The sequence below is a fragment of the Hypanus sabinus genome, chromosome 3 (assembly GCF_030144855.1).
Source record: "Hypanus sabinus isolate sHypSab1 chromosome 3, sHypSab1.hap1, whole genome shotgun sequence".
NCBI classification, from domain to species: domain Eukaryota; kingdom Metazoa; phylum Chordata; class Chondrichthyes; order Myliobatiformes; family Dasyatidae; genus Hypanus; species Hypanus sabinus.
The window spans coordinates 18,032,199-18,059,416 of record NC_082708.1 but is presented as its reverse complement, the minus strand read 5'-3'; the positions used below and the strand labels follow the sequence as shown (position 1 = coordinate 18,059,416).

Here is a 27,218-nt window from a genome sequence, read left to right as displayed (position 1 = left end):
GCTAAAAAAACTTTCTCCTCATCTCTGTTCTAAAAGGACAACCCTCTATTCTGAGGGTGTGTCCTCTGGCTTTAGACTCCCCCACCATGTGGAGAGAAACATCCTCTCCGCATCCACCCTATCGAGGCCTTTCACCATTCAATGGGTTTCAATGAGATCACCCCTCATTCTTCTGAATACAGGCTCAGAGCCATCAAACATTCTTCATATGACAAGCCATTCAATCCTGGGAACATTTTTGTGAATCTTCTTTGAACCCTGTCCAGTTTCAGCACATCCTTTCTAAGATACATAGACCAACCCTGCTCACAATACTCCAAGAGAGACCTCACCAATGCTTTATAAAGTTTTCATATTACATTCTTGATAATATATTCTATCCTTCTTAAAATGAATGCTAATATGGCAAATTAACCTTTAGGGAATCCTGCACAAGGATTCCTAAGTCCCTTTGCACTTCAGTTTTTTGTATTTTCTCTTCATTTAGAGAAGATTCAATTGTTTCTACCCAAATGCATGACCATACATTTCCCAACACTGTATTCCACCTGCCATTTATTGGCCCATTCTCCTAATCTGTCTAAGTCCTTCTGTAGCCTCTCTACTTCTTCAAAACTACCTGTTACTCCATCTATCTTCACATCAACTTTGCAACAAAGCCATCAATTCCATCAGCCAAACCATTGACATATAAAGTTAAAAGAACCGGTCCCAACATAGACCCCTGTGGGACACCACTAACCACGGGCAGCCAGCCAGAAAAGGCTCCCTTTATTCCCACTTTTTGCCTCCTGCTAATCAGACCTGCTTATCCATTCTAGGATCTCTTCTGTAATTCCATAGGCTCATAGCTTGTTAAGCAGCCTCACGTTTGGTACCTTGTCAAAGGCCTTCTGAAAATCCAAGTACACAATATCAACCAATTCTCCTTTGTCTCAACTACTTCAAAGAATTACAACAGGCAAGATTGTCCCTTGAGGAAACCATGCTGACTACAGCCTATCTTATCATGTGTCCCCAAGTACCCTGAGACCTCATCCTTAATAATCAAGTCCAACATCTTCCCAACCACAGAAGTTAGACTAACTGGCCTACAGCTTACACGAGAAAGTCTGCAGATGCTGGAAATTGAAACAACACACACAAAATGCTGGTGGAACACAGCAGGCCAGGCAGCATTTCGTGTGTGTTGTTTGGCCTATAGCTTCCTTTCTTCTGCCTCTCTCCCTTCTTGGAGTGACATTTGCAATTTTCCACTCCTCTGGAACCATTCCAGAATCTAGTGATATTTTCAAAAATATCATAACTAATTCCTCCACAATCTCTTCAGCCGCCTCTTTAAGAACTGTGGAGTGTACACCATCTGCATCCTCACCAGTGTTCTTTTCCAAACAATTCTGGCCAGCTCCACTTGTGTGTCTCTGTAATTCCCTTTACTCCACTGTAATACTGATATATCTGACTTTAGCATCTCCTTCTCAAATTAGCCTGCCTGGCCTGCTGAGTTCCTTTAGCATTTTGTGCTTGTTTATTGGATTTCTAGCATCTGCAAATTTTCACTTGTTTATGACAGGGTAAATTCAATCATATTAAGACCACTTACACCTAAGGGTTCTTTTACTGTAAAGGGCTGGAGAAAAGGAAATCTGGAAAGGAGAGGAGAGTGGCGTATGGGAGAAAAGGAAGGAGAGCACTAGGAGGGGTGATAGTCAGGTGTGGCTTGAAGAGACTAGGCAGAATAACAGTATGACATGGATTAGATGGGCTGAGGGACCTGTTAATGCAATATCAAGCAATCGTGTGGCAGCAAACAATGCATAAAAGCATGCAGTTGTTCAGACTAGACATCAGAATAGAGAAGAAATGTGATCTATGCGATTTTGACTGTGGAATGATTGTTGGTGCCAGATGGGTTGGTTAGAGTATCTCAGCAACTGCTGATCTCCTGAGATTTTCATGCACAACAGTCTCTAGAGTTTACAGAGAGTGGTGTGAAAAACAAAAAAAAACATCCAGTGAGTGACAATTCTAAGAGGAAAAATGCCTTGTTAATGAAAGAGGTTAGAGGAGAATGGACAAACTGGTTCAGCAAGCTGAAAGTAACTTATATAACCATGCATTACAACAGTGATGTGCAGAAAAGCATCTCTGAATGCACAACAGATTGAACCTTGAAGAAGATGGGCTCCAGCAGCAGAAGACCATGAACGTACAATCGATGTCAACTTTATGATGTAGAGGAGGTATCTAATTAAGTGGCCCCTGGGTGCAACTTGGTATTTTGAAGAATAGACAGGCAGACAGGCAAACAGAATGAATAGGCAGAGAGATATATCAGGCAGACAAGTAAGCAGGTGGATAAGCAGCCAGATAAATAGACAGAGAAAGAGAGATATGGAGAGATAGACAAAATAATGGTCAGATTGACAGGCACGTCTACAAAAGGAGAAGTGAAGAAACGTGAATAGACAGCAAACCAAGGTGTAAATTAACTGGGGCAGCACGGTAGTGTTGTGGTCAGCACAATGCTTTACAGTACCAGTGACCAGGGCTCAATTCCTGTTATGGCCTGTACCTTCTGCCTGTGACCATGTGGGTTTCCTCTAGGTCCTCCGGTTAATTTCCACAATCCAAAGACATACCAGTTGGTACGTTAATTGGTCATTGTAAACTGTCCCCGTGATTAGTCTGGGCTCAAAGGGCTGGAAGGGGCTGTTCCGCACTGTATCTCAATAAATAAATTAAAAATAACTAAATGGATAACTGGCTGGACAGATAGACATCAGCAGTAGGTCCAGCACAAGCTCTGTCCTTACCTGTAGGACAAAATGAATTGTGCATCCTCTGTAGCATCATCATAAACATCCCAAGTGCAGTTCATGTAAGTATTCCCATAAAAAACACAGGTCAGGTTTTCAACTGAGGCAAATGAATCGCCTGAAGGAATGAGCCAATCAGAAAGTAAATATTAGCATAGTTCACTATTTTGTATGTCAATTTTATTATGCATATATTGTAGGTGTGACCTCCCATTCCTGTCATAATTAGAGTTTCAAAGTTAATATGCATTCCCACTGCCAAGTCTTTCACTTATGATTAAGAAAGCTCCTGATTATACTGAAGCAAAATGCATGTGAGCACATGGGGTGGTGCAGTGAAATATGGTGTAATCTGATCACTTCTTGTAGTCTTATTGAACCAAAAAACTTTCCTGTACTTGTATTTTGTGTTTCTTATCCAACAGCACAGACACATGCCCCTCAATCCACCTATTCCATGCCATATTGTTATTCTGCCTAGTCCCATCAACCTACACCTGGATCATAGCCTACCATACTCCCCTGTTCCATGTACCTATCCTATGGAACAGAAATAAGCCCTTCAGCCCATCTAGTCCATACCAAACTGTTATTCTGCCTACTCCTATCGACTTGAGCCTGGACCACAACCCCTCTGTACCCTTAGTTCATGTACTTTTCCTACAGCAAAAGGACAAGCTGTTTAACAGTTAACAAAATGCCAAACAGAATGTTTGCTATGATATGATATAGATAGGACATAAAACCAGAAAATACAGGAAATACTCTGTGGGTTAAACAGCATCAAAGAACGAAGAACTTTTCAGGTTGAGGCCCGTCATCAGAACTGGGGATATTTCCCAGTTTGGTACTGTAAAGCATTGTGCTGGCCACTACACTACCATGCTGCCCCAGTTAATTTGCACATTGGTTTGCTGTCTATTCACATTTCTTCACACTCAGGTTGGAGGAACAACACGTTATATACCGGCTGGGTAGTCTCCAACCTGATGGCATAAACATTGACTTCTCTAACTTCCGTTAATGCTCCTCCTCTCCTTCTTACCCCTTCCCTGACATATTCAGTTGTTTGTTTTTTTTTCTCTCTCTGCCCATCACTCTGCCTGTTCTCCATCTCCCTCTGGTGATCCCCTCCCCTTTCTTTCTCCCGACACCTCCCATCCCATGATCCTTTCCCTTCTCCAGCTCTGTATCCCTTTTGCCAATCACCTTTCCAGCTCTTAGCTTCATCCCACCCTCTCCGGTCTTCTCCTATCATTTTGCATTTTCCCCTCCCCCTCCTACTTTCAAATCTCTTAGTATCTTTCCTTTCAGTTAGTCCTGACGATGGGTCTCGGCCCAAAACATCGACAGTGCTTCTCCCCATAGATGCTGCCTGGCCTGCTGTGTTCCACCAGCATTTTGTGTGTGTTGCTGACATTTCTTCACTTCTCCTTTTGTAGACTTGTCTGTCAGTCTGTCCGTTATTTTGTCTATCTCTCCATATCTCTCTTTCTCTTATTATCTGGCTACTATCCACCTGCTTACTTGTCCGCCTGATATATCTCTCTGCCTATTTGTTCTGTTTCATTCCTGCAACACTATCACCATTTTTCCTTCCACAGATTCTGCCTGATCTGCTGAGTGTTTCTCACACTTTCTGTTTTAATTTCCAGTTTTTAACATCTGCAGGTTTTTTCCTATTTTCATTTAGCCTTGAGAGGTTGTGCTCCACGTCTAGGGAGCTTGGGCTTTACTCTTTGGAGAGAAGGAGGATGAGAGGAGACATGATAGAGGTGTACAAGATATTAAGAGGAATTGATAGAGCGGACAGCCAGCGCCTCTTCCTCAGGGCACCACTGCTCAGTACAAGAGGACATGGCTTTAAGGTAAGGGGTGGTAAGTTCAAGGGGGATATTAGAGGAAGGTTTTCCACTCAGAGAGTGGTCGATGTGTGGAATGCACTGCCTGAGTCAGTGGTGGAAGCAGATACGTTAGTGAAATTTAAGAGACTACTAGACAGGTATATGGAGGAATTTAAGGTGGGGGGGGGGGTTATATGGGAGGCAGGGTTTGAGGGTCGGCACAACATTGTGGGCCGAAGGGCCTGTCATGTGCTGCACTATTCTATGTTCTATGTCACCCCGATCAATGCCAGAAGATAGTAAAGTCTGAATGTCTAAAGACAGTCCTGTCTGGCAGAGAATGCATCATCAGTTTCTGTGCATTACTTGTGTGTGTGTGTGTGTGTGTGTGTGTGTGTGTGTGTGTGTGTGTGTGTGTGTGTGTGTGTGTGTGTGTGTGTGTGTGTGTGTGCGTGTGTGTGTGTGTGTGTGCGTGTGTGTGTGTGTGTGTGTGTGTGTGCCTGTGTGTGTGTGTGTGTGTGTAAAACCAAACAAGACAACATTCCTCCAGTCCACAGTGTACCCACCCCACTCAACATATATCACACACAGCACATTAAACTAAATATTACCACAAGTTTTCATAGAATATAATTCAAAGTGCATGCAGTGCACAACACGGGAAAACAGTAAACATTTCATTCTCTTAGTGACAAGACTTTGCTGGTGGTTTGTCAGCCTGGGAGAATAAGCTGTTATCCAGTCTGGCAGTTCTAGTCTTGACGCCCTGTACCTCCTTCCTGACAGTAGGGGCAAATCACGGACACTTGGGATAGTCAGTCCAGTAAATGCCAGAGGGTGCAATTCATAGAATCAGAGGAAACCATAGAACAAAAACAGGCAGTTTGGCCCATCTAGTCTGTGCCAGCCTGGCTTTCTGTCTGGTCCCATCTATCTGCACCCAGTCTTTAGCCCTCCATACCTCTCTCATCATGTACAATAGACAATAGACAATAGACAATAGGTGCAGAAGTAGACCATTCGGCCCCTCGAGTCTGCACCGCCATTCTGAGATCATGGCTGATCATTCACTATCAATACCCAGTCCCTGCCTTGTCCCCATATCCCTTGATTCCCCTATCCATCAGATATCTATCTAGATCCTTCTTGAAAGCATCCAGAGAATTGGCCTCCACCGTCTTCCGAGGCAGTGCATTCCACACCTCCACAACTCTCTGGGAGAAGAAGCTCTTCCTCAACTCTGTTTTAAATAACTGACCTCTTATTCTCAATCCATGCCCTCTGGTACTGGACTCTCCCAACATCTGGAACATATTTCCTGCCTCAATCCTATCAAATCCTTTAATTATCTTAAACGTTTCAATCAGATCCCCTCTCAATCTCCTCAATTCCAGCATGTACAAGCCCAATCTCTCCAATCTCTCTGCGTAAGACAGCCCTGCCATCCCAGGAATCAACCTAGTGAATCTACGCTGCACTTCCTCAATTGCCAGAATGTCCTTCCTTAAACCTGGAGACCAAAACTGTACACAATATTCCAGGTGTGGTCTCACCAGGGCCCTGTACAAATGCAAAAGGACATCCTTGCTCTTGTACTCAATTCCCCTTGTAACAAAGGCCAACATTCCATTTGCCCTCTTCACTGCCTGTTGCACTTGCTCATTCACCTTCATTGACTGATGAACTAGGACTCCTAGGTCTCTTTGCATTTCTCCCTTACCTAACTCTACACCGTTCAGACAATACTCTGCCCTCTTGTTCCTGCTTCCAAAGTGGATAACTTCACATTTATTCACATTGAATGACATCTGCCAAGTATCTGCCCACTCACCCAGCCTATCCAAGTCTCCCTGTATTCTCCTAACGTCCTCTTCGCATGTCACACTGCCACCCAGTTTAGTATCGTCAGCAAACTTGCTGATATAGTTTTCAATGCCCTCATCTAAATCGTTGACATACCCCAACTTCTCTTATATGTTACAACTGAACCCCCAACTACCAATTTTACTGGGAGCTCATTCCGCACTCATACCAGCCTCAGAGAAAGGAAGAGACCTTCTCCCCTCATCCTCCTGCACTCCAGGCAATGATGTCCTAACCTTTTCAATCTTTCCCTATAACTCAGATCCTCAAGACCCAGCAACAACTGTGTAATTTTTCTCTGCGCTGTTTCAAGCTTATTGATATCTTTGTTGTGGGAGGGTCACCGGAATGACACACAATTGACTGTATAAGTGTAGATTAAAAGAATTTCTCATAGCTGTTAGAGCATATTCTGGACTCAGGGTGTATAATAAAACATTAACTTCAGCCACCAGCATTTCAGATTTGAAAAATGGACTGTAGATTAAACTTAAGGTATAAGTTATCCATCTCCAATCCCATTAAGTGAATACCAATATGCAAAGTGATTCAGCAAATCATTAAAAAGAAAACATACGTGGTTGATCAAAAGTTCTTTTAGTCCAGTTGCTAGATATTTCATCAACGTATTCTGCACTATATAACAGCTTGACTTGGATAAATAGTCCTCGGTGTAATTCCAAATCCATCGTCCTTTGATATTTTTGCAAAATAATTGGTTCAGTCTAAATTTAAAAAAAAACATATTTAAAACTCTTCATTTTAATACCAAGTTGCAGGTGTTGAAAATTAGATCTAGAAGTCAATTGAAAGAACTACATAGAGTTAGGTGGTGGGAATGGTTCTCATATGAAGCATTAAGAGGCAAAATGTACTGAATGGCTAGTTTTTGCAAACATAAGCATGAGGAGGAATTGAATTGAATTGAATTTCGGTTTATAGTCATTTAGAAACCACAACTGCAATGCAGTTTAAAAATGAAACAACATTCCCCCAGAATGATATCACAAAAGCACACGATAAAACCTACTATACCAGAAAATCCACATAACGTTTGGCATTCCCCAGAAGCATTCAGCCCCTAAAGCTCAATCCATCTTTCAATAAGTTTGTGAAAGTAAAACCATGGGCTCTTATCTTGTCAAGCAGCCTCACGTGAGGCACCTTGTCAAAGGCCTTCTGAAAATCCAGGTAAGCAACATCCACTGACTCTCCTTTGTCTATACTGCCTGTTATTTACTCAAAGCATTCCAACAGATTTGTCAAGCAAGATTTCCTCTTAAGGGAACCATGCTGATTTCAGTCTATTTTATCATGTGACTCCAAGAACCCCAAAACCTCATCTTTAATAAGAGACTCCAAAGTCTTGCCAACAACTGAAGTCAGGATAACTGGCCTCTAATTTCCGGTCTTTTGCTTCCCTCCATCTTTACAGAGCAGAGCGACATTTGGAATCTCTCTCCCCCACCCACCCACCCTTCTCCTCACCTATCATATTCCAGCTTGTACTCCTTCACCTGCCCAACCTACTTAGTCTAGCTTCTGTCCCATCCTTTCCAGTCTTGAAGAAGGGTCTCAGTCTGAAACCAAGTTGACTGTTTAATCCCCTCCATAGATGCTGCCTATCCTAATGAGTTCCTCCAGAATTTTGTGTGTGCTATCTACCTGCCATTGTCTTCAAACTCCACTGCAACTCACCTTCCAGTATCATCAGAATCTCTTGTGTTTATGAGTGGCAGGTGAATGACAGCGGCAATAAAAGAGAGTGGGAGGTGGTTAAAATGAATGGAGCAGGATTATTGAGAGGAGTGGATGGAGGAGAGTATGAAGATATGAGACTGCTGCTGGAGAGAGATAATCAGGAACACAGAGCTGGAATCTAAAATGGAGGTGAGACTGATGAAAACAATTGGGAGGGAGGGTGGGGAATAGCAAAACAAAAAGTTGCTGGCAAATGCAAGTGGAAAATGGTGGGTTGGAAAAAAATGGCAATTGGTAAATGGCTTGTGAATTGGTATATGTACTGAGATACAGTGATAAGCTTTATTTTGTATGTCATTCATACAGTTCATTTCAAAATATAAGCGAAATGAGGCCATACCAAGGGAAAGGCAATAACAGATTATCGAATATGGACCAACACACACAAAATGCTGGTGGAACTCAGGAAGTCAGGCAGCATCTGTGGAGGGGAATAAGCAGTTACTGCTTCAGCCGAAACCCTTCATCTGGAGACTTGCTGAGTTCCAGCATCTACAGAATCTCTTGCGTTTACGATTTTTTAATTTATTATTTACTTATTGAGATACAGGGTGGTATAGGCTTTTCCACAAGTTATCCCCAGCCTAATCAGGGCACAATTTATAATGACCAATTAACCTACCAACCAGTATATCTTTGGACGGTGGGAGGAAATCGGAGTACCCGGAGGAAGCATGCACAGACACGTATAAACTACTTACAGTGGTAAGAACTGAACCTTGATTGCCTGTACTGTAAAGCATTGTGCTAACCCCTACACTACCGTGCTGCCCACACTACATTGCAGAATATAGTGCTACACTTAAAGAGAAAGTGTAGTGCAAATAGATACTGTAAATAAGATGTAAGAGCAGGGGCATATCGACAGAAAATAGCGCCTATGTCAAGCACTGAAATTGCGCCCCTGTCCAAACATCTGACACCCATCTTTTAGATAACTTTACTATAATATTAGCTCAAAAATAAGTCAAGCAAGTCAAGCTCATTAATCTTTTGATTAACAAATTATGGCACTACATGAAAATTATAACTGCACTTTCCTTGCTTTCGCTGATGCAAATTAGTCTACGATGTGATCAAAGTTTTTTTTTTCAGTTTCTTCTCTTTCTACACTCAGCGGAGCAAGATCACAGAGTCTGTCTTGACCCATGGAGGCTCTCAAATATGAAAATATTAGTTTTAATTTGCTGAATGATCTCTCACAGCTAGCGATGAATAGCAATGTGAAAGCTGGGGAAGACACTCTCATCTCCATACTGAACAATAAATTCAAGAAGCTCTTCAGTTCTTGATACTTTCATGTTGACCCGCCTTGATAGCAACATTCTGCAATCCAAAATTTCCTCATATAGCTGCTGTCCGTCAACATCAGGGCTGTACAATTCGCCCAAATTTTCACACTTCTTCTTTAGATTGTTACTGTTGGTGCCGTAACACAGTCCCTCAACATTGAGAAGGAACCCAAACTTGGCATTACTGTCATGCAAATGAGTGAACCTATCATCGATATCTCTGTGAAGACGGTTAAGTGTTCCCTTCCTGACACTTTCCATTTCCTCCTTAGCTGTTAACCCAGCATCTCTCAAGTTTTCATCAGCCATTTGTTTCTTTCATCTCTGATGTCTTTCAACTTCAATATTCCATTCTTGACAGAGACCAATTCCTTCTTCAAGTGACTCAATGACCAACACTTCTCTTTCATCATAAAAATGATCTTGGAGGGCTTTCAAATCCAGGGCAGCATCATAGAAGTTCATGCTAGGATCCTGCAGCCTCTTTTGAATACAGTCAATGTGAATGAGTACTTTGTTCCAAAATCCTAGCAAAATCATAAAATCCTAACTCAACTTGCGGTTGTACAGCTGCCTTGCATCATTTCTTGTTTCACTGGTCTCGTTTTCATTGTCTATCATGTCCTGGAGAACTTGAAGTATCTCCTCAAGGTATCTGTTGACAGGCTTCACTGCTTCTGTCCTTGCACTCCACCTGGTTTCGGACTTTGACTTAACAACCACAGGCAGAGTGTTTTAGAGTGTTTCTCAGCGCTGTGTTGAACAAGAGAAAAACACATAGAGGGCTTTGATGATTCCAAAAAACGTGACCATCATTGTATCCTGCTTGGCTGCATGTACACTCACCAAGTTGATTGAGTGATTGTCACAATTCACAATTCAGGTTGTATCTGTCACTTATTCTTTGATGAACACCACTTCTGTGTCTAGCCATCACAGCAGCATTGTCATAGCACTTTGACCGGCAATCTTGTAGCTTCATTTCATCCTTCTTTAGCTGTTTCAAGATGTCTTCAACCAAGCTCTCAGCATCCTTCTGGCTTATCTGGATAAAAACAAGGATGGACTCTCTAACACGGACTGTTTTCCTCTCAAAATCAGCTTCCACATACCTCACTACTTCTGACATCTGCTCACGGTGTGCCTGATCAGGAGTCGAGTTGAACATGAGGCCATAATACTTGGCTTTACGAATGCTTCTCAGTAGACTTTGGCAAACAGTAGATGCTATCATGTGGATGAATTCGTTTTGGTGAAAGATAAGACGTGGATCCAGGATGACTTTCCAAATGAGTGAGGTGTTCTTTTATGACAGGGTCAAAGATGGCCAGTAGTTTCAGTAAGCCAAGGAAATTTCTCACATTGGAGTCATTGTCTAGCTGAAGTGACTCCCTGTGTCCTTGCAAAGCCAGGAATTTTATGCAGTGAAGGATTCTCATCAAGATATCACACCACTTCTGCTTTTCCTTCTCAATCTGTGACTGAAATAATGCGTCAATAACTCCTCTGTTTGCAGCTAAATTTCTTTCCAGTTTTTTCCACTGTGTGAAACATTCCTGATAATTCTTGGCATTTTCATGAACACTAATCCTTTCAGGTGCTTTCCACTGGTTGACCCCACCTTCCTGCTCCAATGAGGATTGATGGCCTGACTGGGAACAGAGAAGACAACAGATACAGCTTGCAGACTTTTTAGAAGGGGAAGAGGCCAGCCATGAGCAAGTCACTTCTTCACCACGACCATTTCCCAATTTCCTCTTGAACCAAGTTTTGTTCATTGAGCGGTTATTTGTTCGTAGGAAATGCCGCTCACAGTTCTGGAAATAATTTGAACCCAGCTTTATTATTTCTGTTCTCAACACATCAAGCAGAATTGCATTTTCAGTATCCTTGGTGAACTTCAGAAGTCCAATGTCATACTATTCAACTACTTCTGGTATGACAGTTCAAGGCTCTTTGACACCATCCAGTTCACTAGGTTCAGTGTCGTCAGGTTCAATCTTGTCAGGTAAAATCTCGTCAATAAACTCAACATCACCACCACCACCATCATCGTCTTCCCTCCTGTCATGTCCACGCTCTCTGTGGCAGCCTCACTCTTAATCTCAACATACTCGGATTTATCTGCCTTGATTTCCTCCTCGGCTTGTGACACATTTGTACTTGATCCACCTTTGGATTCTAACAAACTTGTAGCAGGTGCAGGCGACTCCATGAAACGTGTCGAACTACTTGTTCCAGGCTTTTCAGAGAAGGGCATGAAGAACTTGCTCGACTTCTTGGCTTCCTCCGCCTCCAACTTTCATCTCTTCCGTCCTTCAGATCCGCTTTCCTTCTTCTTCGTGAAGAAACATTTCATGGTTTTCTTACACAATGCTCTGAAATAAGGCCATTCTAGTGCTTCACACCCATGACAATCAGACAGATCATACATCTGAAGAAAATTCTTTTTTCACTATCCGCGGATGGCTTGTCTGACTTTAATAGAAACTGCTCAGTGGTGCCCCCCTTCAAGTGGTGCCCAAGGCACGTGCCATACCTGCCATACCTTAGATACGCCACTGTGCAAGCATCATTATGAGGTAGACTTACTGCAAAACAGTCCATTCAATAGGCTTATACCACCAGGAGAGAAGCCATCTTTGAACCTAATGGTAGATGCTTTCAAGCCTTTGCATCTTCTAACTGATGGAATGGAAAAAAAGAGAGAATTTCGGGGAGGGAGGGGGTTCTTTGATTATGCTGGCTGATTTCCCGAGGCAGTGAGAAGTGTGGGTGAAATCGTTGGAGGGGAGGCTGGATTTCATGAGGAACTGAGTTGTACCCACAACCCTGCAATTTCTGGTGGTCTTGGGCAAAGCAGTTGCCATACCATACCGTGATGCAACTGCAGAGATGCATCTGTAAAAATTAGTGAGAGTCAACAGGGAACATGCCAAATTTCCTTCACGCTCTGAGGAAGCAGAGACACTGGTGCTCCTAGTTTTCCATAGCATCCACGTTGTTGGGGAATGACCAAAACTCTAACTTGGTGGTTCAGTCCATGTTCAACTGCTTCCTGTACTCTTTACCTGGGATGCAGGACTACCTTGTTCAATGGTTCAATTTAACGTCAGAGAATGTACACAGCATACAACGTGAAATCCTTACTCTTTGCAGACATCCAAGAAAGAGAAAGAGAAAAAGTAAACAAAAGATGAATGACAGAAAAACATTGTAACTCCTCCCACACACAAGCACCCTCCCCCTTTCACCTCCCCCAACTTGTTCCAGCGAAAAGCATCAGTCCCCCACCCACCCACATAGTAATAGCAAGCCCCCAGAGACCATGATCAGTAGACCATCCAAAACTACTATCCATCTTAACGCCTCAACATCTCAACAGACCCTCTCTCTCACTAATGAGGGAGAGAGAGATATTGCTTCTGCCACAGCAAGAGGGCAGGCCAGCAGCTCGCGGTGCTGATGTTGTGGTATTTTTGAGAGACTGAATAAGATTTACCTTGTCATCAATTGCATTGAGGTACTTGTAGCTAAGCTGGTAATACACATTATCAGCAAACGTGATGTTTCCATCCCAAGACACAGTGTACGATCCCAGCCCTTCATTGCAAAGCCGAATATTCAAAGGTGGATTTGCCTTAACTTTGGAAGATAATGTGAGCTGAATTAGTTGGTAAGCAAACATTTATAAATGGAAGGCACATATCTAACATTAATATGGTGCTGAATATTCAATAAAGGGCACAAATACATTGGCCTAGCATGTGTAAATCAAACAAAGTTTAAACTGACACACCTTTCATTATATTATTCATATTTTCACCTAACTAGCAGATTAAAATTATTCCTTGGAGTTTTGACACTAATTATGTCAAACTGGAATCTCTGACAATTTTAATGTGGAGACAAGGTCACCTACTAGAAGCAATCCTGAAACATTTTATTTTCATGAAATGGAATGCCTTTCAAATTATGCACTTTATAATACTGAAAATAACTTGCTTCTGCACTCATTCCTCAGAGAAGTTTATAAAATTCTGAGAGGTATAGTTCAAAGTAAATTTACTATCAGAGTACATATATGTCACCACATACAACCCTGGGATTCTTTTATCTGTAGGCATAGTCAGCAAATCTACAGAACAGTAACTGTAAACAGGATCAATGAAAGGTCAAGTAGAGTGCAGAAGACAGCAAAATGTGCAAATGCAAATCTAAATACACTTTGTAAATAGCAATAAATAATGAGAGCATAACATAAAGAGTCTTTAAAGTTAGATCATTGGATATGGGAACATGTCGGTGCATGGGCAAGTTAGTATAGTTATCCCCTTTTGATCAGGAGCCTGATTGTTGAGGAGTAGTAACTGTTCTTGAACCTGGTGGTGTGAGTCCTGAGGCTTTTGTACCTTCCACCTGATGGCAACAGTGAGAAAAGAGCGTGGCCTCGGTGGTGAATTCTTTGTGACGGATGCTGCTTTCCTACAACAAGATTTCATATCAATGTGCTCAATGACAGAGAAAGGAGTTAGAATCTTTGTCCCGGAGTAGAAATATCAATTACAATTCTTGAGGACATTGTAAATACATTCTGGTATTTATGCATATTTTGTCCATATCTGTACTTATTTTCAATAATTCTTCATTCCATAGAATTGTTGATGTTTTTGTCTTTCATTACATGTCCCAAACACATAACACAGCAAATTTCTAATATACGTACAGTACCATGCAAAAGTCTTAAGCACCTACAGTATATAGAGCTAGGGTGCTTAGACTTTTGCATAGCACTATATTTGTTAACATGGAGTGGAGAGTGAGTTTGTAAATCTGGTGTAGCAAAGGATGTTGAGAATGGCGAGGAATGCCAAGGGTGGAGGTTGGCGTGGGTGCCGACACACCCAGCCCTGAGACACCAGGCAAAGTCATTTGATTCCAGACAACTGGTTTATTGATCATTACAGAATGTCTCTCTGGTGCTTCCCACTCCCTCCCCTCTCCCTTTCCCTTTTCCCAACCATGATTCCCCTCTCTTACTGATCCCTTCCCACTCTCAGTCCACAACAGAGACCCATATCAGAATCAGGTTTATCATCAATCACATATGTCATGAAATTTGTTTTTTTGTGGCAGCAATGCAATGCCATACATAAATTTACTATAGTACTATGCAAAAGTGTGTGTGTGTGAAAGACTGTTGCACAGTACTGTATATATATAAATGCATATGGCAAATTACATGTACAAATGTATATGATGGGTAAAGTTGACTCTTGACCCTTGACCCTTAATCCTTGCCTTACATTTTAGGTGAGAGAGGGCAAAGGTAAAAGGGGATGTATAGACAATATTTTCTTTAAGTAGTGAGTGACTAGGTGCCTGGAACAGGCTCAGAAAGACAGTGGTGAAAGTAGATACGATAGTTGTATTTACATATAAACACATGAGTATACAGAGTATGGAGGGATATGGATCATGCGCAGCCAGAAAAGATTTAATTTGGTATCATATTTGGTGCAGACATTATGCACCAAAGTGCCTGTTTCTGTGTTGTACTGCTCAATGTTCTACTAATGATGTCAAGATTTGCAGTCCAGCCCAAAAAATGACATGCTCACAGACAAGTCTGTGCTCCTTGTCTGCCTCACTGAACTGGAGAGCTCCATTTATGTTTCCACTCTTGGTAGGTCACCAATGCCAAACAGGTCAAAGGGTAGAGGCCTGACTAAGAGTGGTCCACTGGTCCTCCAGGTTTGGTGTTCAGCTCGGCTAACAACCCTGACTGATAAAAAAAATGGTTACTGAAATAGCAATGAATAATCCTTCTACATCTGAGTATGTTGATATTCCTGAGTCTCCATCCAGAACTTGAATGACTGACATCAGTGAAAACTGAGCTACAGGCACAATGAACACCACCAGAGATGGTGAACCATCATTGCTGCCCTAAATGCCAGTGGTGTAATAGGCAGTGAAGAGACAAGCCTGCATCTTTATGATATTGGCCATTTATTAAAGTAAAGATAACAAACAAATTACTGTGTACCATGGGGTGAAAATAATTTATCAAATGGCATTAAGTATGAGAGTAGATTATTTTCCATACAGAATTAACATTAAATTTGAAGTGTCAGTGGTCGGCATAACATGTATACACAAACACACCAAACGTTTCGAAAGAAGCTGCAGAAGGTTGTAAATCTAGTCAGCTCCATCTTGGGCACTAGCCTACAAAGTACCCAGGACCTCTTTAGGGAGCAGTGTCTCAGAAAGGCAACGTCCACTATTAAAAACCTCCAGCACCCAGGACGTGCCCTGTTCTCACTGTTACCATCAGGTCGGAGGTACAGAAGCCTGAAGGCACACACTCAGCGATTCAGGAACAGCTTCTTCCCCTCTGCCATCTGATTCCTAAATGGAATACATCTGTTCATCAATTAACTTAATATGAAACAAATGAATTTACTCACTCATTTCTTTCAGGGAACTGGGGATAGCTGCAGGTGCTTTAACAGCCCCAAAAGCGGCTAGGAGCAGGAAGGTTTTTGTAAGCGTCATGACAATGCAAGTGCAATAAAAATTCCAGGGAAACCTAAAGAAGAATGTACAACAAATTAAAATAAACTTTGTGATGTATTTCATAGCTGCAGTGCACTTTAATTTAATTATTTTATTTAATTAAACAGCCCCCAATACCCAATCACATTGGAGTAAATTATTTGTAGCCAGCAGCAAACAACGTTCATCCAAAGTCATTGTGGTGAGGTCTTCCATTGATTCCATTATGATTATTATTCTATTATGAATTTGAGTATGCCCGCAAGAAAATGAATATCAGGGTTGTGTATGTTGACATATATGTACTTTGGTAATTAATTTATTTTAAACTTTGAACTCAGCTTAAGGACACTGGATACAGAAGAGTGGGGTGTATTCTTGCTGAAGGTAATTCTCAAATTCTTAAACACAAAGTACACTGCAGATGCTGGGGTCAAAGCAACACGTACAACACGCTGGAGGAACTCAGCAGGTCGGGCAGCATCCATGTAAATGACCAGTCAATGTTTCAGGCCGACACCCTTCGTCAGGAAGAGGGAGGGGGCAGGGGCCCTATAAGGAAGGTTGGGGGAGGGTGGGAAGGAGAAGGCTGGTAGGTGCCAGGTGAAAAACCAGTAAAAGGAAAGATCAAGCGGTGGGGGAGGGGATAGACAGGAAAGGTGAAGAAGGAATGTAAGGGGAAAGCACTATGGGTACTAGAAGGAGGCAGAACTATGAGGGAGGTGTTAGGCAGCTGGAGGAGGAGGCGGAGTGAAACTGGGATGGGGGAAGGGATGGGGAGGGAATTACCGGAAGTTGGAGAATTCAATGATCATGCCAAGGGGCTGGAGACTACAAAGATGGTATATGAGGTGTTACTCCTCCAACCTGAGTTTGGCCTCATCATGGCAGTAGAGGAGGTAGGTGGCAACGGGGAGGTCCTGTCTGCTGTAGCGGATGGAGAGAGGTGCTCGATGAAACGGTCCCCCAATCTGCGTCGGGTCTCACTGATGTAGAGGATCTCCCGGTTGCCACCCACTTCAACTCTGCTTCACATTCCCATTTGGATATGTCCATACATTGCCTGCTCTGCTGTCGTGATGAGGCCAAACTCAGGTTAGAGGAGCAACACCTCATATACCGTCTGGGTAGTCTCCAGCCCCTTGACATGAACATAGAATTCTCCAACTTCCGGTAATTCCCTCCCCCTCCCTTCCCCCATCCCACTTTCACTCTGCCTCCTCTTCCAACTGCCTATCACCTCTCTCAGGATCCCTCCTCCTTCTAGTACCCATAGTGCTTTCCCCTTACATTCCTTCTTCACCTTTCCTGCCTATGCCCTCCCTGCTTCCCATCCCCCACCCCTTGATCTTTCCCTTTACTGGTTTTTCACCTGGCACCTACCAGCCTTCTTCTTCCCACCCTCCCCCCACCTTTTTTCTAGGGCCCCTGCCCCCTCCCTCTTCAGTCCTGATGAAGGGTCTCAGCCCGAAACATTGACTGCTCATTTCCACGGATGCTGCCCAACCTGCTGAGTTCCTCCAGCGTGTTGTACGCGTTACTCTCAAATTCCTGTTATGTTATGACACAAGTTATTAATGCTGACTAGCTTCATCACAGCCTAGTATGGAAACACCAATGTCCTTGAATGGAAAATCCTACAAAAAGTAATGGACATGGCCCAGTCCATCACGGGCAAAGCCCTACCCACCATTGAACTGTTGTTGTAGGAAAACACAGAGAACATGCTCTCTTCTCACAGCTGCCATCAGGAAAAAGGTACAGGAGCCTCAGAACTCACACTTCCAGTTTCAGGAAGAGTTATTACCCCTCAACCATTGGGCTCTTGAACTAGAAGGGATAACTTTACTCAGCTTCACTTGCCCTATCATAGAAATGTTCCCACAACCTATGGACTCATTTTCAAGGACTCTTCATCTCACGTTCTCAGAATCTGTCACATATGTATGTATGTATGTATTTATTATTTATGGTTCTTTCTCGTTATATTTGCACAGTCTGTGTCTTTTGCACACTAGTCGAATTCCCAAGTCAGTGCAGTCTCTCATTGAGTCCATTACGATTACTACTCCATAATGGATTTATTGAATATGCCCGCAGGAAGATACATCTCAGGGTAGTATATGGTGAAAATGTTGTGTGAATAAAGTCACTGGAAAGACATAGCTCGTAGAAATGGAGTAGTCTTTTATTCAACAAAATGAGACACTGCAGCAATCATATTGAGACTCTTTCGGAGGAAGAGGCCAATTCGACCCAACGCTACATACTATTTTCTATGCCAAAAATCAAAGGACAATTCTATATTTACCAATGTATCTACAAACCCCATTTCCAGAAAAGTTGGGATATTTTCCAAAATGCAATAAAAACAAAAATCTGTGATATGTTAATTCACGTGAACCTTTATTTAACCAACAAAAGTACAAAGAAAAGATTTTCAATAGTTTTACTGACCAACTTAATTGTATTTTGTAAATATACACAAATTTAGAAATTGATGGCTGCAACACACTCAACAAAAGTTGGGACAGAGGCATGTTTACCATTGTGTTACATTACCTTTCCTTTTAATAACACTTTTTAATCATTTTGGAACTGAGGATACTAATTGTAGTAGATATGCAATTGGAAATTTTATCCATTCTTGCTTGATATAAGACTTCAGCTGCTCAACAGTCCGTGGTCTCCGTTGTCTGATTTTCCTCTTCATGATGCACCATACATTTTCAATAGGACATAGATCTGGACTGGCAGCAGGCCAGTCAAGCACACGCACTCTGTGTCTACAAAGCCACGCTGTTGTAGCCCATGCAGAATGTGGCCTGGCATTGTCCTGCTGAAATAAGCATGGACGTCCCGGGAAGAGACATGGCCTTGATGGCAACATATGCCTCTCTAAAATCCTAATATACGCCTCAGAGTCAATGGTACCTTCACATACATGCAACTCACCCATGCCGTGGGCACTGATGCACCCCCATACCATCACAGATGCTGGCTTTTGCACCTTTCGCTGATAACAATCAGAATGGTCATTTTCGTCTTTGGCACGGAGAACTCGACGCCCGTTTTCTCTGAAAACGAGCTGAAATGTGGACTCATCTAACCACAGCACACGGTTCCACAGTCTTTCGGTCCATCTGAGATGAGCTTGGGCCCAGAGAACTTGCCGGCGTTTCTACATAGAGTTGATGTATGGCTTCCTCCTTGCGTGATACAGTTTCAAGTTGCATTTCTGGATGCAGTGACGGACTGTGTTAAGTCACAATGGTTTTCCAAAGTACTCCTGAGCCCAGGTGGCTATAATTGTCACAGTAGAATGATGATTTCTCAGGCAGTGCCGCCTGAGGGCTCGAAGATCACGTGCATTCAACAGTGGTTTCCGACCTTGCCCTTTACACACTAAGATGTCTCTGAATTCTCTGAATCTTTTCACAATATTATGTACTGTAGATGTTGAAAGACCTAAATTATCTGCAATCTTGCGTTGGGAAATGTTCCTTTTGAACTGACTAACAATTCTCTCACGAATTTTGGCACAAAGGGGTGAGCTACAACCCATCCTTGCTTGCAAAGACTGAGCCTTTGATGGATGCTACTTTTATACCCAGTCATGATACCTCACCTGCAACCAATTAGCCTGCTTAATGTGAAGTCTTCCAAACCAGTGTTACTTGAATATTCTGTGCACTTTTCAATCTTATTTTAACTCTGTCCCAACTTTTGTTGAGTGTGTTGCAGCCATCAAATTTTAAATTTGTGTATATTTACAAAATACAATTAAGTTGGTCGGTAAAACTATTGAAAACCTTTTCTTTGTACTTTTGTCAGTTAAATAAAGGTTCACGTGAATTAACATATCACAGATTTTTGTTTTTATTGCATTTTGGAAAATATCCCAACTTTTCTGGAAATGGGGTTTGTACAATGCTTCCTTTGAACCACTCATAACTCTCACACCCACACTCCAAGCAATGTTAATCAACATTGTCTGGTTCTTCAGTCAACTGTTGTTTTCAGAGCTCTAGGATCCCATTGTGCAGAGCTGCCTTTTAAATTTAATCTACAGTCCATATTCAGTTCTGATGATGGGTGGCTGAAGTTAGGTGTTGAAGTTATGTACCATATGTCTAACCCCAAAAATGACCTAACAAATTTACCTTGAACTTTCAACATTGAACTTTGATTACTTAGCACAAATTCACAAGTATTGATATTGCTTTACACTTGTCACATATACCAAGATACAGTTAAAAAGTTTGCCTTGCATATTACTCATGCAGATCGAATCATTACACTGTGCATTGAAGTAGAAAAAAAGTAAAACAATAATAATGCAGAATAAAGTATAAAAACTACCAAAAGAATACAGTCCAGGTGAATGATGAACAATAAAAATCATAAAAATGTAATTGAGAGAGTGCAGTATCAGCAAACCAAGTGTACAATCATAACAAGTCACATTGTGAGGTCAGTGGTCTATCTCAGGTGCAAGGGCTTCATTCAGCAATCTGATAACAATGGGGATGAAGCTGTCCTTCAGTCTGGTGGGATGTACTTTCAAGCCTTTGTATCTATGGTCTGATGGGAGGGGGAGAAGAGAGAATGTCTTTGACAATGCTGGCTGCTTTACTGAGTGGGGTCTTTGACAATGCTGGCTGCTTTACTGAGTGGGGTCTTTGACAATGCTGGCTGCTTTACTGACTGTTGTCTTTGACAATGCTGGCTGCTTTACTGAGTGTGGTCTTTCACAATGCTGGCTGCTTTACTGAGTGGGGTCTTTGACAATGCTGGCTGCTTTACTGAGTGTGGTCTTTCACAATGCTGGCTGCTTTACTGAGTGTGGTCTTTCACAATGCTGGCTGCTTTACTGAGTGGGGTCTTTGACAATGCTGGCTGCTTTACTGAGTGGGGTCTTTCACAATGCTGGCTGCTTTACTGAGTGGGGTCTTTGACAATGCTGGCTGCTTTACTGAGAGGGGTCTTTGACAATGCTGGCTGCTTTACTGAGTGGGGTCTTTGACAATGCTGGCTGCTTTACTGAGATAGTGAAAGGTATTGACAGAGTCCATAGAGGGGAGGTAGGTGTCTGTGATGTGCTGAGAAGTGTCCTTGAGGTTATGTGTAGAGCAGTTGCTAAACCAAGCCATTATACTGTACGTGCAGACAGAATGCTTTCTGTGGTGCATCAATAACAATCGTCAAGAGTCAACAGGAACACGCCAAATTTCTTTAACCTTCTGAGGAAGTAGAGTTTGGACGTTGTGTTGCAGTCATACAAAATGCTCCTGAGGCTACACCTGGAGTACTGTGTTCAATCTTGATCAACATATTGCAGGAAATAAGTTACAAAGAAGGCGTGACAGCAGCTATATTGTTTTAAGAGTTAGAGGAGATTTGATATGTCACCAAAAGCATTTACAAGTTTCTACAAATGTATCATGGAGAGCATTTTAGCTGGCTACATCACAGTCTGGAATGGGGGGGGGGGGGGTGCTACTGCATATGATCGAAATAAGCTGCGGAGAGTTATGAACTCAGTCGGCTCCATCACAGGCACTAACCTCCATAGAATCCAGAATATATTCAATGAATGATGCCTCAAAAAGGCGGCATCCAAAATGAAGGACCCCCATCACCCAGGACATCAAGTCAAGTCAAGTCACACATGCCCTTTTCTCGCTGTTACCATCAGGGAGGAGGTACCAAAGCCTGAAGGCACACACTCAGCAATTCAGGAATGGCTTCTTTCCCTCTGCCATCTGATTTCAGAACGGACATTGAACCCATGAACACTACCTCACTCACTGTTTTTTATTTCTCTTTTTGCACTACTTATTTAGTTTAACTACTTAATATATACATAAATATTTACTGTAATTCACATTTTTTCTGTATTATTATGTATTGCACTGTACTGCTGCCACAAAGACAACAAATTTCACGATATGCTGGAGAAATTAAACCTGATTTGGATTCTGATATTAAGCTGGAACAAGTGCAGAAAAAATTTATGAGGATGTTGCTGTAACTTGAGGGACTTGAGTTACATGAAAAGAAAAAGATTGGTCAAGACAAATGTAGGTCCTTTACAGTCAGAGACAGGTGAATTGATCATAGGGAACAAAGACATGGCAGACCAATTGAATAACTACTTTGGTTCTGTCTACACTAAGGAGGACATAAATAATCTTCCGGAAATAGTAAGGGACCAAGGGTCTAGTGAGATGGAGGAACTGAGGGAAATACATGTTAGTAGGGAAGTGGTGTTAGGTAAATTGAAGGGATTAAAGGCAGATAAATCCCTGGGGCCAGATGGTCTGCATCCCAGAGTGCTTAAGGAAGTAGCCCAAGAAATAGTGGATGCATTAGTGATAATTTCTCAAAACTCCTTAGATTCTGGATTAGTTCCTGAGGATTGGAGGGTGACTAATGTAACCCCACTTTTTAAAAAAGGAGGGAGAGAGAAACCAGGGAATTATAGACCAGTTAGTCTGATATCGGTGGTGGGGAAAATGCTAGTGTCTGTTATCAAAGATGTGATAACAGCACATTTGGAAAGAGGTGAAATCATTGGACAAAGTCAGCATGGATTTGTGACAGAAAAATCATGTCTGACGAATCTTATAGAATTTTTTGAAGATGTAAGTAGTAGAGTGGATAGGGGAGAGCCAGTGGTTGTGGTATATTTAGATTTTCAAAAGGCTTTTGACAAGGTCCCACACAGGAGATTAGTGTGCAAACTTAAAGCACATGGTATTGGGGGTATTGTATTGATGTGGATAGAGAATTGGTTGGCAGACAGGAAGCAAAGAGTGGGAGTAAATGGGACCTTTTCAGAATGGCAGGCAGTGACTAGTGGGGTACCACAAGGCTCAGTGCTGGGACCCCAGTTGTTTACAATATATATTAATGATTTAGTCGAGGGAATTAAATGCAGCATCTCCAAGTTTGCGGATGACACAAAGCTGGGCGGCGGTGCTAGCTGTGAGGAGGATGCTAAGAGGATGCAGGGTGACTTGGATAGGTTAGGTGAGTGGGCAAATTCATGGCAGATGCAATTTAATGTGGATAAATGTGAGGTTATCCACTTTGGTTGCAAGAACAAGAAAACAGATTATTATCTGAATGGTGGCCGATTAGGAAAAGGGGAGGTGCAACGAGACCTGGGTGTCATTTTACACCAGTCATTGAAGGTGGGCATGCAGGTACAGCAGGCGGTGAAAAAGGCAAATGGTATGTTGGCATTCATAACAAAAGGATTTGAGTACAGGAGCAGGGAGGTTCTACTGCAGTTGTACAAGGCCTTGGTGAGACCGCACCTAGAGTATTGTGTGCAGTTTTGGTCCCCTAATCTGCGGAAAGACATTTTTGCCATAGAGGGAGTACAGAGAAGGTTCACCAGTTTGATTCCTGGGATGGCAGGACTTTCATATGAAGAAAGACTGGATCAACTAGGCTTATACTCATTGGAATTTAGAAGATTGAGGGGGGATCTTATTGAAATATATAAAATTCTAAAGGGATTGGACAGGCTAGATGCAGGAAGATTGTTTCTGATGTTGGGGAAGTCCAGAACGAGGGGTCACAGTTTAAGGATAAAGGGGAAGCCTTTTAGGACTGAGATGAGGAAAAACTTCTTCACACAGAGAGTGGTGAATCTGTGTAATTCTCTGCCATAGGAAACAGTTGAGGCCGGTTCATTGGCTATATTTAAGAGGAAGTTAGATATGGCCCTTGTGGCTAAAGGGATCAGGGGGTATGGGGTTTTGAGTTGGATGATCTCAAAGCAGGTACAAAGCAGGTACAGGGTTTTGAGTTGGATGATCAGCCATGATCATACTGAATGGTGGTGCAGGCTCAAAGGGCCGAATTGCCTACTCCTGCACCTATTTTCTATGACTGAGAAATGGAGCAGTCTGGAGCTTTATTCCTTCAAGCAAAGGAGACTGTCTACATCTCTTACAGAGGTGTGCACAATTGTGAGGGCCATAGATAAGGTGAATGTACAGGCATTTTCTCAAGTTTCTGGAGGAGAAAGGATTTTAAAAACAAGCTGAGGGCAACGTCTTCACACAAAGGGTGGATTGTTTATGGAATGAGCTGCCAAAGGAAGTGGTTGAGGCAGATATAGTAATGACATTTAAAAGACATTTTGGCGAGTATACGGATTGGAAAAATTTTGAGGATTATGGTCAAACATGGACAAATAGCACCATGGTTGGCATGGACAAGTTGAATAGATGAGCATTCCATCCTGTATGACTCTAAGTGAGGGCATATACAAAATGGTGGAAGAACTCAGTAGGTCAGACAGCATCTATGGCAAGGAATAAACAGTCAATGCTTCAGGTTGAGGCCTTTCAACAGGACTGGAAAGGAAGGGGGATGAAGCCAGATTAAGAAGGTGGGGGGCAGAGAAGGAGTACAAGAGAGAAGGTGATGGGTGAAGCCAGGTGGGTTGGGTCGTAGTAAATGAAGTGAGAAGCTGGGGTAATGGGAGATAGGTGGAAAAGGTAAAGGGCTGGAGAAGTAGGAATCTGATAGGAGAGAAGAGTAGTCCATTGGAGAAAGGGAATGATAAGGGACACTAGGGGAAGGTGTTAGGCAGGTGAGGAGAACAGAAGAGGTAAGAGGGGAATCAGAATGGGGAATGGAAGAAGAGGGAAGGGAGAGGGGGAGAATTACCAGAAGTTAGAGAAAGCAATGTTCATGCCACCTGGTTGGAGGCTTCTCAAATGAAGTTGAGGAGTTGCTCCACTAAGCTGAGATGCTGTCTGTGCAAACACGAGGAAATCTGCAGATGCTGGAAATTTAAGCAACCCACACAAAATGCTGATGGAACTCAGCATTTTGTGTGTGTTGCCTGAGATGTTTTCTGTGTTGCTTTGGATTTCCAGCATTTGCAGAATCTTTTGTGTTCATAATTAAGACAGGATCTAATTACTAGAAGTCTATTGCAATTGTGCAGTGTTTTGCTAAGGCCTTACTCAGATTATTATGTACTATTTTGATCTCTATACCTAAAAAAGGATGTACCTGACTACCATTGGGGAGTAGGTACTGGAGCCTAAAGACCCATACTGAATGATTCAGAAACAGCTTCTTCCTCACCAACATCAGATTTTGAATGGTCCAGGAACCCCTGAACACTATATTGTCCTTCTTTTCTCTTGCACTATTTACTTATTTCTATGATTTATAGATATTTATGTCCCAAGACCATAAGACATAAGATATAGGAGCAGAATTAGGCCCTTTGGCCCATTGAGTCTGCTCTACCATTTCACCATGACTGATCAATTTTCCTTCTCAGCCCTAATCTCCTGCCTTCTCCCCATATCCATGCATGCCCTGAATAGTCAAGAACCTATTAACTTCTGCCTTTAATTATACCTAGTATATGGCCTCCACAGCCATATTCTGGTTAAAGAAGTTCCTCCTTATCTCTATTCATAAAGGATGTCCCTCTATTGTTCTGGTACTGTGCATCTAATGCAATTTCACAGTGCTGTTGTACAGGGCACTCCAGCACTTAAAGTACAGCAATAATGAACAGTGATACACCCTCAGTGACCACTTTATTAGGTACATCCATACACCAGCTTGTTAATGCAACTATCTAATGAGCCAATCATGTGGCAGCAACTCACTACATAAAAGCATGCAAACATGGTCAAGGGGTTCAGTTGATGCTCAGACCAAATGTCAGAACAGGGAAGAACTGAGATCTTAAGTGACTTTGACAGTGGACTGATTGTTGGTGTCAGATGGAGTGTTTTGAATATCTCAGACTGCTGATCTCCTAAGACTTTCACGCACAACAGTCTCCAGAGTTTACAGAGAATAGCACTAAAAACAAAGAACATCCAGTGAGTGGGAGTTCTGTGAGTGAAAATGCCTTGTTAATGAGAGAGGTCAGAGGAGAATGGCCAGACTGGTTCAAGCTGACAAGAAGGTGACAGTAACTCAGATAACCACGTGTTACAACAGTGGTGTGCAGAAGAGCATCTCTGAATGCACAACATGTCAAACTTTGAAGTTAGGTAGACTAGTGCAGCTGGAAACCATGAATGTACAGAAATACGCATAGCAGCCACTCTGGATAAGCTACAGTAGCAGAGTACTGTGGTGTGTTCCACTCCTGTACATAATAAAATGGCCATTGAGTGCAATTTCCAGCCCTACACGGTGTATAGAGCACAGAGTGCCATCACATGAAATTGCTAAAGAAGCATTCTCCAAACACATTCTTCAGATCTTTATCACATGACACCCTGCTTCCAATCACTGTACCCAAACTCTTGCACTTCATTGGTAGGGGCAGTGCCCATCCTCAGTATAAATTCCTTTTTCCAAGAACTTGTAGCTCCCCATCTCCCACGATTCATTGGGCATGTTAAAACTCAGGAGTCATTGCCATCCTATTTCATTTGGAACGTGAATGTGCCCTTCAATCTCCAATTGGTTGATTCATGCTTATCAGTCAAATACACCGCCACCTCCGTCCAACAGGTTCAAAGTCAAAGAGTTCTACAGTATGGAAGTGTGTTTTTCATTGAAGGTAAAATGTAGAAAATTACAGCATGGGAATTAACTCAGAAAATGTGTAGCTCGGGTGGCTGATGGTTGGCTTGAGTTGTTCTCTGATCTTGGCAAACATTTCATCACCATATGAGGAGATATCACCAATGTGTAGTTCACTTGTGGTGTGTCCTCCGAATGCTTGGCCTTTATATACTTACAGTATCAATCAGTTGATTGGTCGTCATTATGGAAACTCAGTTACGACATAGACAGGGGGTCTCGCTGTTGATTGGTTGAGAAATGAACTCTGTGCATTGTTCAGAATTTTGCCCACACTGGCTTATAAATGGGATTGAAGGCTACACGTCTTGTAAATATCTTAGAAATGACAGCCTGACTGCTCAAAGAACATAGAAATTTGGTCGTGCCTAAGCCAACAGCAACACTGAGGAGAGTACTCTGCAGATCCCAAGAACAATCCAAGCTATGGACAAGACCAATATGGTCTACGAAATCTAAAAGGGGGACTGCAGGAAATATTACATTGG

General features: G+C 42.3%; 1 protein-coding gene across 1 annotated transcript in view; it reads right to left on the bottom strand.

Annotated features, from left to right (window-relative positions):
* The window catches only part of LOC132391074 (interleukin-5 receptor subunit alpha-like), an 88,763-nt gene that overhangs the window by 37,817 nt on the left and 23,728 nt on the right, over positions 1–27,218 (bottom strand). The window contains exons 3-6 of the mRNA XM_059963798.1: positions 16,053–16,174; positions 13,082–13,224; positions 7,104–7,251; positions 2,817–2,937 (exon numbers count right to left, since the gene is read on the bottom strand). Coding sequence (XP_059819781.1) covers positions 2,817–2,937; positions 7,104–7,251; positions 13,082–13,224; positions 16,053–16,174 — 534 coding nt within the window. The remainder of the gene's footprint in view (positions 1–2,816; positions 2,938–7,103; positions 7,252–13,081; positions 13,225–16,052; positions 16,175–27,218) is intronic.